This window comes from Choloepus didactylus (assembly GCF_015220235.1).
Source record: "Choloepus didactylus isolate mChoDid1 chromosome 5 unlocalized genomic scaffold, mChoDid1.pri SUPER_5_unloc2, whole genome shotgun sequence".
Classification (NCBI taxonomy): Eukaryota; Metazoa; Chordata; class Mammalia; order Pilosa; family Megalonychidae; genus Choloepus; species Choloepus didactylus.
In genome coordinates this window covers 321,975-334,605 of record NW_023637574.1, presented here as the reverse complement: position 1 = coordinate 334,605, position 12,631 = coordinate 321,975, and the positions used below count along the sequence as shown (strand labels likewise).

The following is a 12,631-nucleotide window of genomic DNA, read 5'->3' as shown; positions in this document are numbered from 1 at the left end:
TAATTGGAATTGAATCATAATATAATATTAGGCAATGAAAAATGAAGAGTGTTCTTTAAAAAAAAAAAAAAAAAGAATGGCTACTATGTTCTTGAAAAATATCAACACCATTTAAAGAAGGAAAGGAGCCAGACACCCAGGGACAACTATTGTATGATCTCACTGATATTAAATAGTTATAAGAAGAAAACTCATAGAGTCAGAAACCAGAATACAAGTAACTAGGGGCTGGGTAAGGTTAGGGAATGGATTTAATGATTAGTTGGTACAGTTAATGTTTGGGGTGATGGAAATTTCTGGTAATGAATGTGGTGATGGAGAGTGCAGATCACCAGGGGTGGGGGCAGTGGCAATGGGCAGTTAATGCAAAATTAGTGTAGGGCTTCTGTTTAGGATGGTGAGAAATTTCTGGTAATAGCTGGTAATAAGAGTGCTACAATATTATGAATGTGATTAATCCTACTGAATGGTATGCTGGGAGGCACTGGTATGGGAAGATCTATGTTGTATATATGTTTCCTCAAATTAAATCAAGTAACCACAAAAGTAAATGGAAATCTAAGACTGCTGTAATTTCTACAAAGGAAGTGTCCAGGACCAAGAGACCATATTTAGATGGACACAAGCTTTCACTCTGTTTTCCCAACTCACTCGAAGTCCAACATGATGATGTGACTATGTTTTATTTTATGGTATATAAAGGGAAATGCTAATGGCATGCCTGAAACATTTCCTTAAATAATCACTGTCTGGGACTTTCGTTCCTCCTTCTCCCTGTTTCGTTTCCTGCTGCTTGGAATGTGAGTGTGACGGATTCACACTGGACAGTGAGGACCATGCTCTAGGCGGTCCGAGTGGAAATCTGGAGGAAGCCTGGGCTCCCGATGACCTCTTGGAACAAAGGCATCACTCAGCCCTGGACGACATGTCTCTAGACGACTACATGAGAAGGAAAAAGCTTCAGTCTGGCTTAAGCCACTCTAATTTGAGGTTCCGGTTACTCTTAGCTGTAACCCAGTCCAAATCAATGTAGACTTTGCTATGAAAGTATGGCAGTGTAGAAAATCACAAATAGTATTCCTTGTTCAGCAGTAAAAAAAGAATGAGTAGCGTTGTTCCCTGCTCTACCTCTGGAGTACACAGGATCTTAGGAAAAATGGAAGAAAAAAAATAGAACTGTGTTTTGCATTGGATACTTTTCCAAGGTGCAAATATTTTAGCTTGCCCAGAAATTAAGTCTTTATCATTTCTACCCCTAGGGATTGTGGTGACTCTATGAAATCATGTTGTCACTTCCTATTCTCCATTATGTAAACAGAAGTTATTATTTCAATTTTTGTTCATGGGCCATAATTGCTTATCGTCTGTGCAGGGAAGATTATTTGTATTTTGATGTATAGGTATTTTGTTCACCCGTAACAAATGCACATGAAGTAAAGAAGTTCTGCATCTTGTGCTGAATGCATGTTTCCAATGGAACTTCAGGATTGCTCCCATAAAAATGGGATCATGTTTTACACATGAACAAAGGATGTGCAGAGGTACTTGGGTAGGTCATGTATCCATATTACAGTGTCATATTGAAAAATTTTGCCATCCTAAAAGCCCCCCACATTTAAACTATTCATCACTCCTGTCCCTCCCCTACAAATCCCTGACAACCATTGTTTTTTTGTTTGTTTGTTTTACCATGTCTAAAGCTTTTCCTTTTCCAAAATGTTGTGATATGTAGCCCTTTCAGATTGGCTCCTTTCATTTAGCAAAATGCACTTACCATTCCTCCATATCTTTCTGTGGCTTGATATCTCACTTCTTCTTACTGAATATATTCCACTGCGTGAATGACTCCAAGTTTGTTTATCTGTTTCCCTGATGAAGGATACTTTGGTGGCTTCCAGTTTGGAACTGTTCTGAATAAAGCTATTGTCAATATTTGTGTGCAGTTTTTTATGTGGAAATGGGATTCCAACTCATTTGAGGAAGTACCTAGCAGCACAACTGCTGAATTGTATGGTTACCCAGTGCTCAGCTTTGTAAGAAACTGTCAGACTATCTTCCAAAGTGGCTGTAGCAGTTATATTCCCACCAGCAAGAAATGAACAATCTTGTTGCTCTGCATCTTCATCAGCATTTGGCATTATCAGGTTTTGGATTTTAGCCATTCTAATAGACACTCAGTGGTATCTCATTGCCGTTTTACTTTGCAGTTCACTGATGACTAATACATAGGATGTTGAGCATCTTGTCATTTGCTTATCTGTCATCTGTATATCTCTTTGGTGAAGTGCCTGTTCAGATCTTTTGCCCATTTTTAAATCAGGTTGTTTGTTTTATTTTCAGTTTTAAGAGGTCTTTATATACTTGAGATATAAGTCCTTTGTCAGATACATGTTTTGCGAATTTTTCTCCCCGTCTGCGGCTTGCCTCTTCATTCTCTTCACAGTGTTTCTCACAGAGCAGAATATTTTAATTTCAATAAACTCCAAATTATCTATTTTTTCTTTCATGAAATATTGATATATTGATATATTTGGACCATATTCTTTATCAGTTCTGTAACCTACCCCCCACCCCCCTTCCTAGGTTGCTAAGAGTTTTTATCACGGGCATGTGTTGGATTTTGTGAAACAATTTTTCTGCATGTTTTGATGTGATCACATTATTTTTCTTCTTCAGCCTGTTCGTTTGATGGGTTACATTAAATGATTTTCAAATGTTGAACCAGCCTTGCATAACTATAATAAATCCCACTTGGTCATTCAGGGAAATTCTTTTATACACTGTTGGACTTGATTGCTAATATTCTTTTCAGGATATTTGCATCTATGTGTATGACAGATATTAGTCTGTAGTTTTCATTTCTTGTAATGTATGCATCTGTTTCGCAAATTAAGTAATGCTTGCCTCATGGAATATGTTAGAAAGTGTTCCCTCTGCTGCTGTTTTCTGGAAGAAGTTGTAAAGAATTGGTGTAATTTTAATTCAAATTCTTGATAGAACTCACCAGTGAAGCCATCTGGACCTGCTCTCTTATATTTTGGGAGGTTATTAATGGTTGATTCAATTTCTTGAATTGATAAAGGACTTTTAATATGATCTATTCACCCTGTGTAAGTTTGGATAGATTGTGTCTTTCAAGGAATTAGTCCACGTCATCTAAATTATCAAAATTAAGGGCATGCAATTATTCATAATATTCCTTTATTATCATTTTAATATTCATGAGATAAATAGATCATTTCTGATATTGCTAATTTGTGTCTTCTCTCTTTTTTTCTTGGTTAATCTGGATGGAGATTAATCAATTTTATTGATATTTTCATAGAAACAGCTTTTGTTTTTATTGATACTCTCTATTGATTTTTTGTTTTCAATTTAATTGACTCCTGCTTTAATTTTTATTACTTCTGCTTGTTTTAGGCTTACCTTGTTCTTCTTTCTGTTGTTTCTTTATTCATGTAGACCTTTTTTACTTTTCTAATATATGCATTGAATTCTATAAATTTCCTTCTAAGCACTGCTATCACTGTACCCCATATATGAATATTTCATATTATTTAATTCAACATCTTTCTACATTTCACTTAGGGCTTCTTCTTAGATTCTTGGGTTTTTCAGAAATGCGTTGTTGAATCTCCCCAAATATTTGGGGTCTTTCCAGCTACCTTTCTGTTATTGGTTTCTAGTTTAATTCCACTGTGGTCTGAGCGCATACTTTGAATAATCTGCATTCTATTAAACTTGTTAAGATAAGCTTTATGTCCCAGAATGTGATCAGTCTTGATGAATGTTCTGTGTGTGTTGGAGAAGAATGTGCACTCTGCTGCTTTTGTTTGAATTTTTCTGTAAATACCAAATAGACCCAGTTGATTGATGATGCTGTTTACTTCAGCTTTATCTTTAATGATTTCCTTGTGGCTGGATCAACAGAGGAATGTTGAAGTCTCTACATGTAATCATGGATTTACCTACTGCTTGCAGTTCTATTAGTTTTTGCTTTACATATTTTGATATGCTGTTGTTAGGTGCATACATATTAAGGATTATTATGGATTCTTGGAGAATTCACCCCTTTATAATTATATAAACCCTCCTTTTAGCTCTCATAATTTTCCTTGCTGTCATATTTGTCTGAAATATAGCTACTACAGCTATCTTTTATTAGTATACACATGGTGTATCTTTTTCTCCCTTTTGATTTTTAGTGTTTTATTAAAGAAGTTTCTGGTTTACAGAAACATCATGCAGAAAATACAGAATTCTCATATAACCCCTGACCACAACACACAGTTTCCCCCAAATATTAACAGTTTGCATTAGTGTGGTACATTTGTTACATCTGATGAAACAATGTTATTAAAATTACACGACTAACTAAAATCCATAGTTTACAATAGGATTCACTGTTTGTGTTGTACAGTCTTATGGTATTTTGTTTTAAATTTTTATTCCAGTAACATATATGCAGCCTAAAACATCCCTTTTAACCACCTTCAAATATATAACTCAGTGATAATAATTACATTCAGAATGTTGTGCTACCATTATCACCATCCATTACCAATTTTTTTCAGTCTCCCCAACAGTGACATTGTTTACAATTGGCAAAAGATGGAAGCTGCCCAAGTGTCCATCAGCTGATGAACGCATAAACAAAATGTGGAATATACATGCAATGGAATATTATTCAACTTTAAAGAAAGAATGAAGTTCTAATGTACATGACAATAAAAATAAACCTTGAAGACATCATGTTGAATGAAATAAATCAGACACTAAAGGAAAAATAGTGATGAACTTACTCATATGAAATAATTAGAATAAGCAATTTCGTAGAGTCAAAAACTAGAGTATAGGTTACCAGGGGCTGGGGTGGGGTAGGGAATGGTGAGATAATGCTTAATTGGTACAGGATTTCTCACTTCTTTTCCTATCTAAAGCAACCTACCACCTTCTGTTATCATGCTTCAGATTCTACATATCCTGCAGGGTGCTGTTAAAATGATACTACTTTATTAAAGCTTGTCCTAACTACTACCACATCTCATTATAATAGGGTCTTCTCTTTCATTTCAGTTTTATTTTTTGTTACTTGATTTGGTGGGTTGGACAGTAGGCCGTCTATTTTTAAAAAGTGTTGATTTATGCCATTAACAACATATTTAATCAAGCTAAACTTAATGATGGACAAAGTAGTAACAATTCCTATAATTTAAGAAATGGAATGCCATTGGTATAGAGACCACACAAATGCTCAGCTTAAATATGGAAAAGTAGAAGTAATTGATATTAGGAAGAAAATATCAAAAATGATAATTAGGTCTAATTGATCTATAAAATATTCCATTAAATTATCTCATGATTGCACAATTGTATCATAGAATTCCATATGCAATACATGTTAGAAAATTTTCCAACTGAATTTTGCAATTGTTTAAGAAACAAATATAATTCACATCATGTATAAAACTATCCCTATCTTTATCATACAGCATTTTTAATTCTGTGCCCCCCACTGTTTTTTCCCCTGATATTAATCCTTTTGTTATGTGTAAAAGAGATAAGAGAATATGGAGCAAATCAAGGCATGAGAGTTTAGAAATACTACTATTTATTCATTTGACTTCAGATCATCTCATCTGCCAATCTTCTCTCTCTCTCCCTTTCATGAATTTTCTACCATCACTAATGAATCCTGTGTCTCACTGCTGGATTATTTTGTAATATAAGCCGTCTGGTAAAATGGCATTTATTTTAAATGAAATTTTTAGCCTGGTCTTTTAGATAGGCCACTGATCACAGGAGATAAGCTGCTCATAGGTTAAATGAAAATCATAGAACTATTCTGTTTATAATACCCACATTCTCTCTCCCTTGTGGCTACCATCTAGGATTTAGCAGTTAATAATTACTCATGGAGAACAAGTTCATTTCTCATGACTAGAGAAGCCTAGTCTTATGATTAATAATAAGCTTGCTTGTTATAATGACATTGGCCACTTACCACAGTCAGGTATTAGTTGGATTTACATTTTTAGAAAGTTAAAGAAATTATATTTCACTCTATTTTATCTCTTAGCAGTGACCTGAATGGATGGGGAAAGGGCACTGAGGCAAGCTTGTTTCTGATATAAATTTCAAATAAAATTTATATAAAGTAGGATTAGACAGCTTAAGTATTATAAAACAGTTGTCTTTTAAAAATGTTATCATAAAAATAAAAAGTATAAAACAGCTATGAAATCGAATGTAATAAATACAAAAATTCTAAAAAAACAAAATTACAATACTTGCATTCTTGTAGAAACTTGCATTCTCCTGTCCTTTTCCTTCCGGACTAATTTCTGCTCTGTAGAGGCAATCCTTTTCATATGCACACACACTTCCTTTTCTCTACCCTCAAAGAGTTGTATCACATTTTTGGTTGTTAAATCAGGGGTTATAATATTATGAGTAACTAAATATTTTTCACAGCTGTGCAAAGTAATGTACCATAATACATATCATTTTGCGTATTTTCAATGTGGAGCTAACGATTCCCTTAGGTTTTAATTTACTTAAGTTATGTTTTTATACTTTCTGGAAAAAAAGAATTTATTTCAATATTTTCAAATACTTTAATTGATGGATCAAATTTCTTTTTTCTTGTTGCACCCCTCCTGGGTCCTTCTTTCCTTTTACACCAGTGTTTACTGGGTACCTCTAGAACTTTTGCCCTACTTTTGTCCTACGTCATCCCGTCATCCCTTCACCATCGTTCTGTAAACATCCCCAACTCCCCTCCTATTGAATGCAATGATTCACTGTCTCCTTTCTGAGATGCTGTTGCTTCCTCTTCTTGGCATAGACTTGCTACTTTTTGGGGTGGAGGTAGGGAGGATGGGGGGCAAATCCTGTAGCAGCTTCTGACAAAATGTTTCCTGAGATGTGCAGTTAGGAAGCTCCCGGCAGGTCTGCAAATGTCTTCATTCAACATACGGTTTAGATATCAATAGATATCTCAATTGAAAATAAATTTCCTTTATATTTTATATAAAGAGAGCCATTGCTTTTGGTTCCCAGCATTGCCATGGAAAAATCTGATATCAATTGAATTAGTGATTCTCTCTCTTTAGGACCTTTTTTTTTTTTAAATTCTCAATAAGAAATTTTAGAGGGCCACGCCACAGAGCGGGTGGTGTTGTGTTTCTTTTTCTTTGTTTGTTTGTTTGGATTTTGCATTAAATGAAACAAGACTTGCACGTCGGTGAGACCATCCGATTTTCCAGCCATCACCTCAGAGGCATCTGCTCCAGTGATCCTCACTGCCACAGCCCTGCAGACAGCGTGAATTTCATAATCTAGGCTGTAATCCCCTTTCACATTTCCTCAGCTGTTATTTACATGACAATTTCCTGGTTGCTGCTTAAGTGGTTCCCTTTTTTCAACACTCCTATTATTTAGATTTTGGACCTCCTAAGCTGATCCCCTCTCAAATCATTTCTCTTCTATATGCCCTCTATTTGTCCCCCACCCCCTTTTTTCCTCTATTTCCAGGAGATTTCCTTACCTTTATGTTCATTCCACTGAATTTTTGATTCTTGTTGTCAGATTTTTAATTTCCAGATGCACTTTTATATTTCATGTTTCTTTTTTCCTTTTATTTAATGGCTCTTTTTTTCATAAATAAGCCATTATCTCACTGATAATTTCAGCATTTTTTTTTTTTTAAACTTCATTGAGTTTTCTGCATTCTCTGTGGGCTTTTGGTTGCATTGTTTGTTTTGTTTGGTCCGTGCTTTATATCAGAAATTTTTCCTAGTGATCTTGGAATTTAATATTATTATCAATTAATTAACACTAATTAATATTGATTACATAATTTATCAATATATTTATTGATGATAATATAATAATTTAACATTAATATTGAGAAAAAGAAATGCTAAAAATCACATTAGGGGATGTGTTTATGGTTGAGCTGATACTTAGTTAATCAAAATAGAACTTTCTACTCTGCTGCCTGGAGACTTTATAATCCTGGCTTCCACTGTGGTAGGAGACAAGCAGGGGGAGGGCTGGTGTTACCATCATTTAATTTTCAGGTGCTCATCTCTTTCCCTAACTTTTTTTATGCCTGATGTGCCCAAGCCTAGAGTCACTCTAATTCAAAGTCCAGAAAGGAAGACTCCTTTTTTTCCCTCACAAGGCAGAGAAGGCCTCCATATCTGGCTCCATATGGTTTGGGAAGGGCTCTGTTCTAGTTTGCTAATGCTGCCTTTTCACAAAGCAAGAGAAATGGATTGGCTTTTATTTGGTTACACAGTTACAGTCTTAAGGCCATAAAATGTCCAAGGTAAGGCATCAACAATTGGGTAACTTCACTGGAGGATGGCCGATGGCATCCGGAAAACCTCTATAAGCTGGGAAGGCACGTGGCTGACATCTGCTCCAAGTTCTGGTTTCAAAATGGCTTTCTCCCATGACGTTCCTCTCTAGGCCACAGCTCCTCAAAAATGTCACTCTCAGTTGCTCTTGGGGCATTTGTACTCTCTTAGCGTCTCTGGAGCAAAAGTCTGCTTTTAAAGGCCATCTTCAAAATGTCTCTCATCCACAGCTCCCCTATCAGCTCCTGTGCATTCTTCAAAGTGTCCCTCTTGGCTGTAGCAAGCTCACTCCTTCTGTCTGAGCTTATATAGTGCTCCAGTGAACTAATCAAGGCCCACACTGAATGGGCGGGGACACACCTCCATGGAAATTATCAATCAGAGTTATCACCTAGAGTTGGGTGGGTCACATCTCCATGGAAACACTCAATCAAAGAATTACAATCTAATCAACACTAATCCATCTGCCCACACAAGATTGTTATCAAAGATAATTGCGTTTTGGGGGACAGAAGACATTCAAACTGGCACAGACTCTAAAATTCCTTGTACATTTTGCCAATCTTCCTTTCGTAAGGAGGACAGTCAGCATCCCCAGTCTTCAGATGCAACTGGTACCCCTAGTTCTGAATCCAGGGAACATTCTGCAGAGTGAACCAGCTTGCTTTCCATGGCTTTTCTCCACTGCAGGCAGTTTTCATTTCCCTCCAGTTTTCTAGGACAATTATTATTATCCATCCACTTTCCCATCACTAAATTGTATTTATATTTCTAGAGTGCTGAACTTTTCTTCATATTTATTTCCTTTCCTTGAAAGCTTAAGCATTTTATTCCTTTCAGTGTGGTTTTCAGAGAAAGCAGCTATAAACTGTAAGAGTTCAAACTATTATGTTTAATTGCAATGTCTCTGTCTCTATCTATAAATCCATATATTCCATAATTTTATTTATGAAGTAATATTGACCTAGTCCTTCACCAGCATTGAGTTAGCCCATGAAGTTTCTGTGGCTGCATTTGTGAGATTTAGAAGCAAGATGCTAAGGTAGGTGGCCTTTTTGGGGGGGCACAGCATTCTGTGCTTTATCACACTCCAGCTGATGCTGTTGCCCAGCTACAGTTTAAGAACCACAGGTTTGCTGCCCTCTTGCATCCTTTGGGTCACAAGTGTCCGTGCAAGTGTATTGATTTTTCTGATATATGGTTTTCAGTCTCATGGTTTTTATTGGATTGACATTTCTGCATGGGTTACATGTCTCCCTACCTTTATTTTATTTAGGTACCCACACAAGGTCTTGTGAAGCATGGGAGATGTTTTATTCCTTTTTAAAAACAATATTATATTCCTTTATTTCCCTTCCTTCTTGGTGGACATTGTCAGACAGTAGTACAGCTCCGGGACCTTTCCTGATTTATTTATTTATTTGTTTTCTGTTGGAAAACCCTGATAACTTGTTTTGCCTATTTTGCATGGCCTTCCAATTTGGTCAACATTACTTTAAATTCTCGATTTCAGCTTGGCATATCTCTTGAAAAGTAATTTACATAATATTTATTTAAGATCTTTATTCACATATTGTAGGATATAAGTTATATACCTAGATAAACAACACCTTTCAGGATATTTGGATTATTCTTATTACAACAAAGCATCACATACTCAAGATTTTTCTTGTCATTTATCCACTCATTTGATAATTTAAAAAAAAAGTATGTCTTCTATGTTTCAAACATAACAGGATGCTGAGTTTTTAATTTAAATAATTAGAGATAGGTAGATGGATAGTGTACCAATTTGTATATATTATATCCCCCAGAAAAAGCCATATTCTTTAATGCAATCTTGTGGGGGCAGATGTGTTAGTGTTGATTAGGTTGGAACCTTCTGATTGAGGGTTTCCATGGAGATGTGACTCTATCAATGTGAGTGAAATGTTTGATTGGATAATTTCCATGGAGGTGTTACCCCGCCCATTCTGGGTGGGTGTTAATTGGATCACTGGAGTCATATAAAAGGTTTCACAGACAGAAGGACCTCAGAGCAGCTAACAGTGACAAGAGCAACATTTTAAAGAACACACAGGATCTGAGAGAGGAGCTGTAACTCAACCTGGGATCAGCAGATTCTAGCCATGTGCCTTCCCAGCTTACAGAGTTTTCTTGGACACCATTGACTTCCTTCGATAAGGTATCCTATTGTTATGCCTTACCTTGAACACTTAACGGTGTCAAGACAGGTAATTTTGTAACCAAATAAACCCCCTTTATAAAAGCCAGTCCATTTCCTGGTGTTTTGCAATGGCAGCATTAGCAAACTGGAATAGAGAGTTAGATGATAGATAGATAGATGATAGATAGATTAATAGATTAGATAGGTAGAACTAGAAAGAAAGAGGGGTATTGGCTTTTGTTTATAATCAAATTACTGTCACACATGGTTAAGATAGATATTTCTATAAAGTTAATTATTTTTCAGGAAAGAAAATGACTTTATTTTCATCTTTTCTATTACTAAAAAGCTGCTGGCCTGCTTTAAAAATGATAGGTCCAGTCCAAAATAACCTTTGCTCCAGTGTTTAGACTAATGAAGGAGATCAGAGAGATAGGCTTTTGTTCTTTATAAACATGATTCCAAACTTAGCTTGAGAGAGGAATACAGCAAATGAAAGGTAAAGTCCTGCATTTAGATGCTTTCTAATAATGCTTTTCAAGGTCACTATGTATTCATTCATTATCACTCAAGGGCCGAAGAGATGATTAGGAGTGTGTGATTTCAGTAGAACTTGCTAGTCCAGTGAATATCAAAAATGAAAAAGAGGCCCCTTAGAATGAAAAATGCACACAAGTTACATGAGACACAAAGAAAGTGATCGTTGTAGAGAATTTGATGGACGTGATGTCATAGTATAGGACAAAAACGGAACACTAACAGGTTATTCCTATGCCAGGAATAATATAATTATTGAGAAATTTATATAGACAACTATGGAAGCAATGTATGCAGATAAATTCATGCTTCAATACTTGGGGGACATATTACAAGTTAGACTGACAGAAACACCAGATTTGTACATTTGTAAAGAAACGTTTAGCATCCCTTCTGTTTGGCCGTCATTTTTCTTCTTGCACATAGGGTGTTAGTGAGAGATAATAATTGCTATAAAACCTATTTTTACAGCAAAAGGGATGACTGTGTGTCATCAACCATGTTTTACAGCATGTGTCAGCCAAAGCTATTATGGATTGACTTACTTTTATGTTTCATGTGGAACATATTTTAAAATTAAATCAAAGAAGTATTGTTAGCATAAAACAATCTCATATTGACAAGCAAACATGGTGGCTACATCTGAAAAAGCAAAATCTTTTGTTCATAAGGGTACAATGTGGTTTTCTCTGGAAAATGTAACTAGTCCTCTATTTTTCCTTCAGGGGTAACCCTAGGTTAGTGATGGTTTTGAAAAGAATTTAATAATCTTGGTAACTGCCCTCAAGATTTGGGAAATATTCTTAAACCTGGAATGGATCATAAGGTGCACTGTGTTACAATATCATTACATGCTCACTTACCTGCTAGCAGAAGCAGTAATGTGAATGTCAGAAGAGTTGTAAATGCCTATTGTTCTTGTATTTGAAAGAGTGGAACCACTTGAGTGATTGAATCCAATAGATGTGCTTGAAAACCCCTTATAGAATTTAAAGAGAAATCGTAGTTCACAGAAAATCATAAGCATCTGATTAAGCATGTGGCATTGTACATATGAAAAATCTCAATCATAGATAAAATATATATATGGCTTAAAAAGGTGTAGGCCAAATAAGCAGATTTGATTTCTAGACTTGGCCTTACCATTGATTAGTTGTGTAACAAGCAAAAATTCTTTTTCAAAAGATACAGAGACCCTGGAACTAGACCACATCATCTGTCAGGACCAGCTCCACTCCGTCTCTGGTATTATGTCACTTCACGATATTCACCAACTTTAACAGGCTTCCCTCTTTATCTTTTTTATTTCCTCATAAATGAGTAGTGATCTGACAGAAAACCCTAGGATAGTCAAAATGAGAAATTTGAAATGATTTTAATAAAGAAACCTTTTACAGGAAAACTGTAAAAGATTTATAATTTGGATATTAACAGCTCTGGAACATCATGACCCTAAGGTTTGAAGAAAATGGGGGTTGGGGAGTGGATACTAGAAAGCAGTGAGGGCAGGGGTTAGGGAAATTGAGAGAAAAGAAGGGAGGGAGAGAGGAGGGGGAGAGAA

The 12,631-nt window shown here is 35.7% G+C and overlaps 1 protein-coding gene across 1 annotated transcript in view; it reads left to right on the top strand.

Moving 5' to 3' along the window:
- The first annotated feature begins 1,841 nt into the window (after positions 1 to 1,841).
- Positions 1,842 to 12,631, top strand: part of LOC119524352 (thyroid receptor-interacting protein 11-like) — a 14,566-nt gene continuing 3,776 nt past the window's right edge. Inside the window, 1 exon segment of the mRNA XM_037822939.1 lies at positions 1,842 to 2,033. Within this exon segment, the coding sequence (XP_037678867.1) occupies positions 1,842 to 2,033 (192 nt within the window).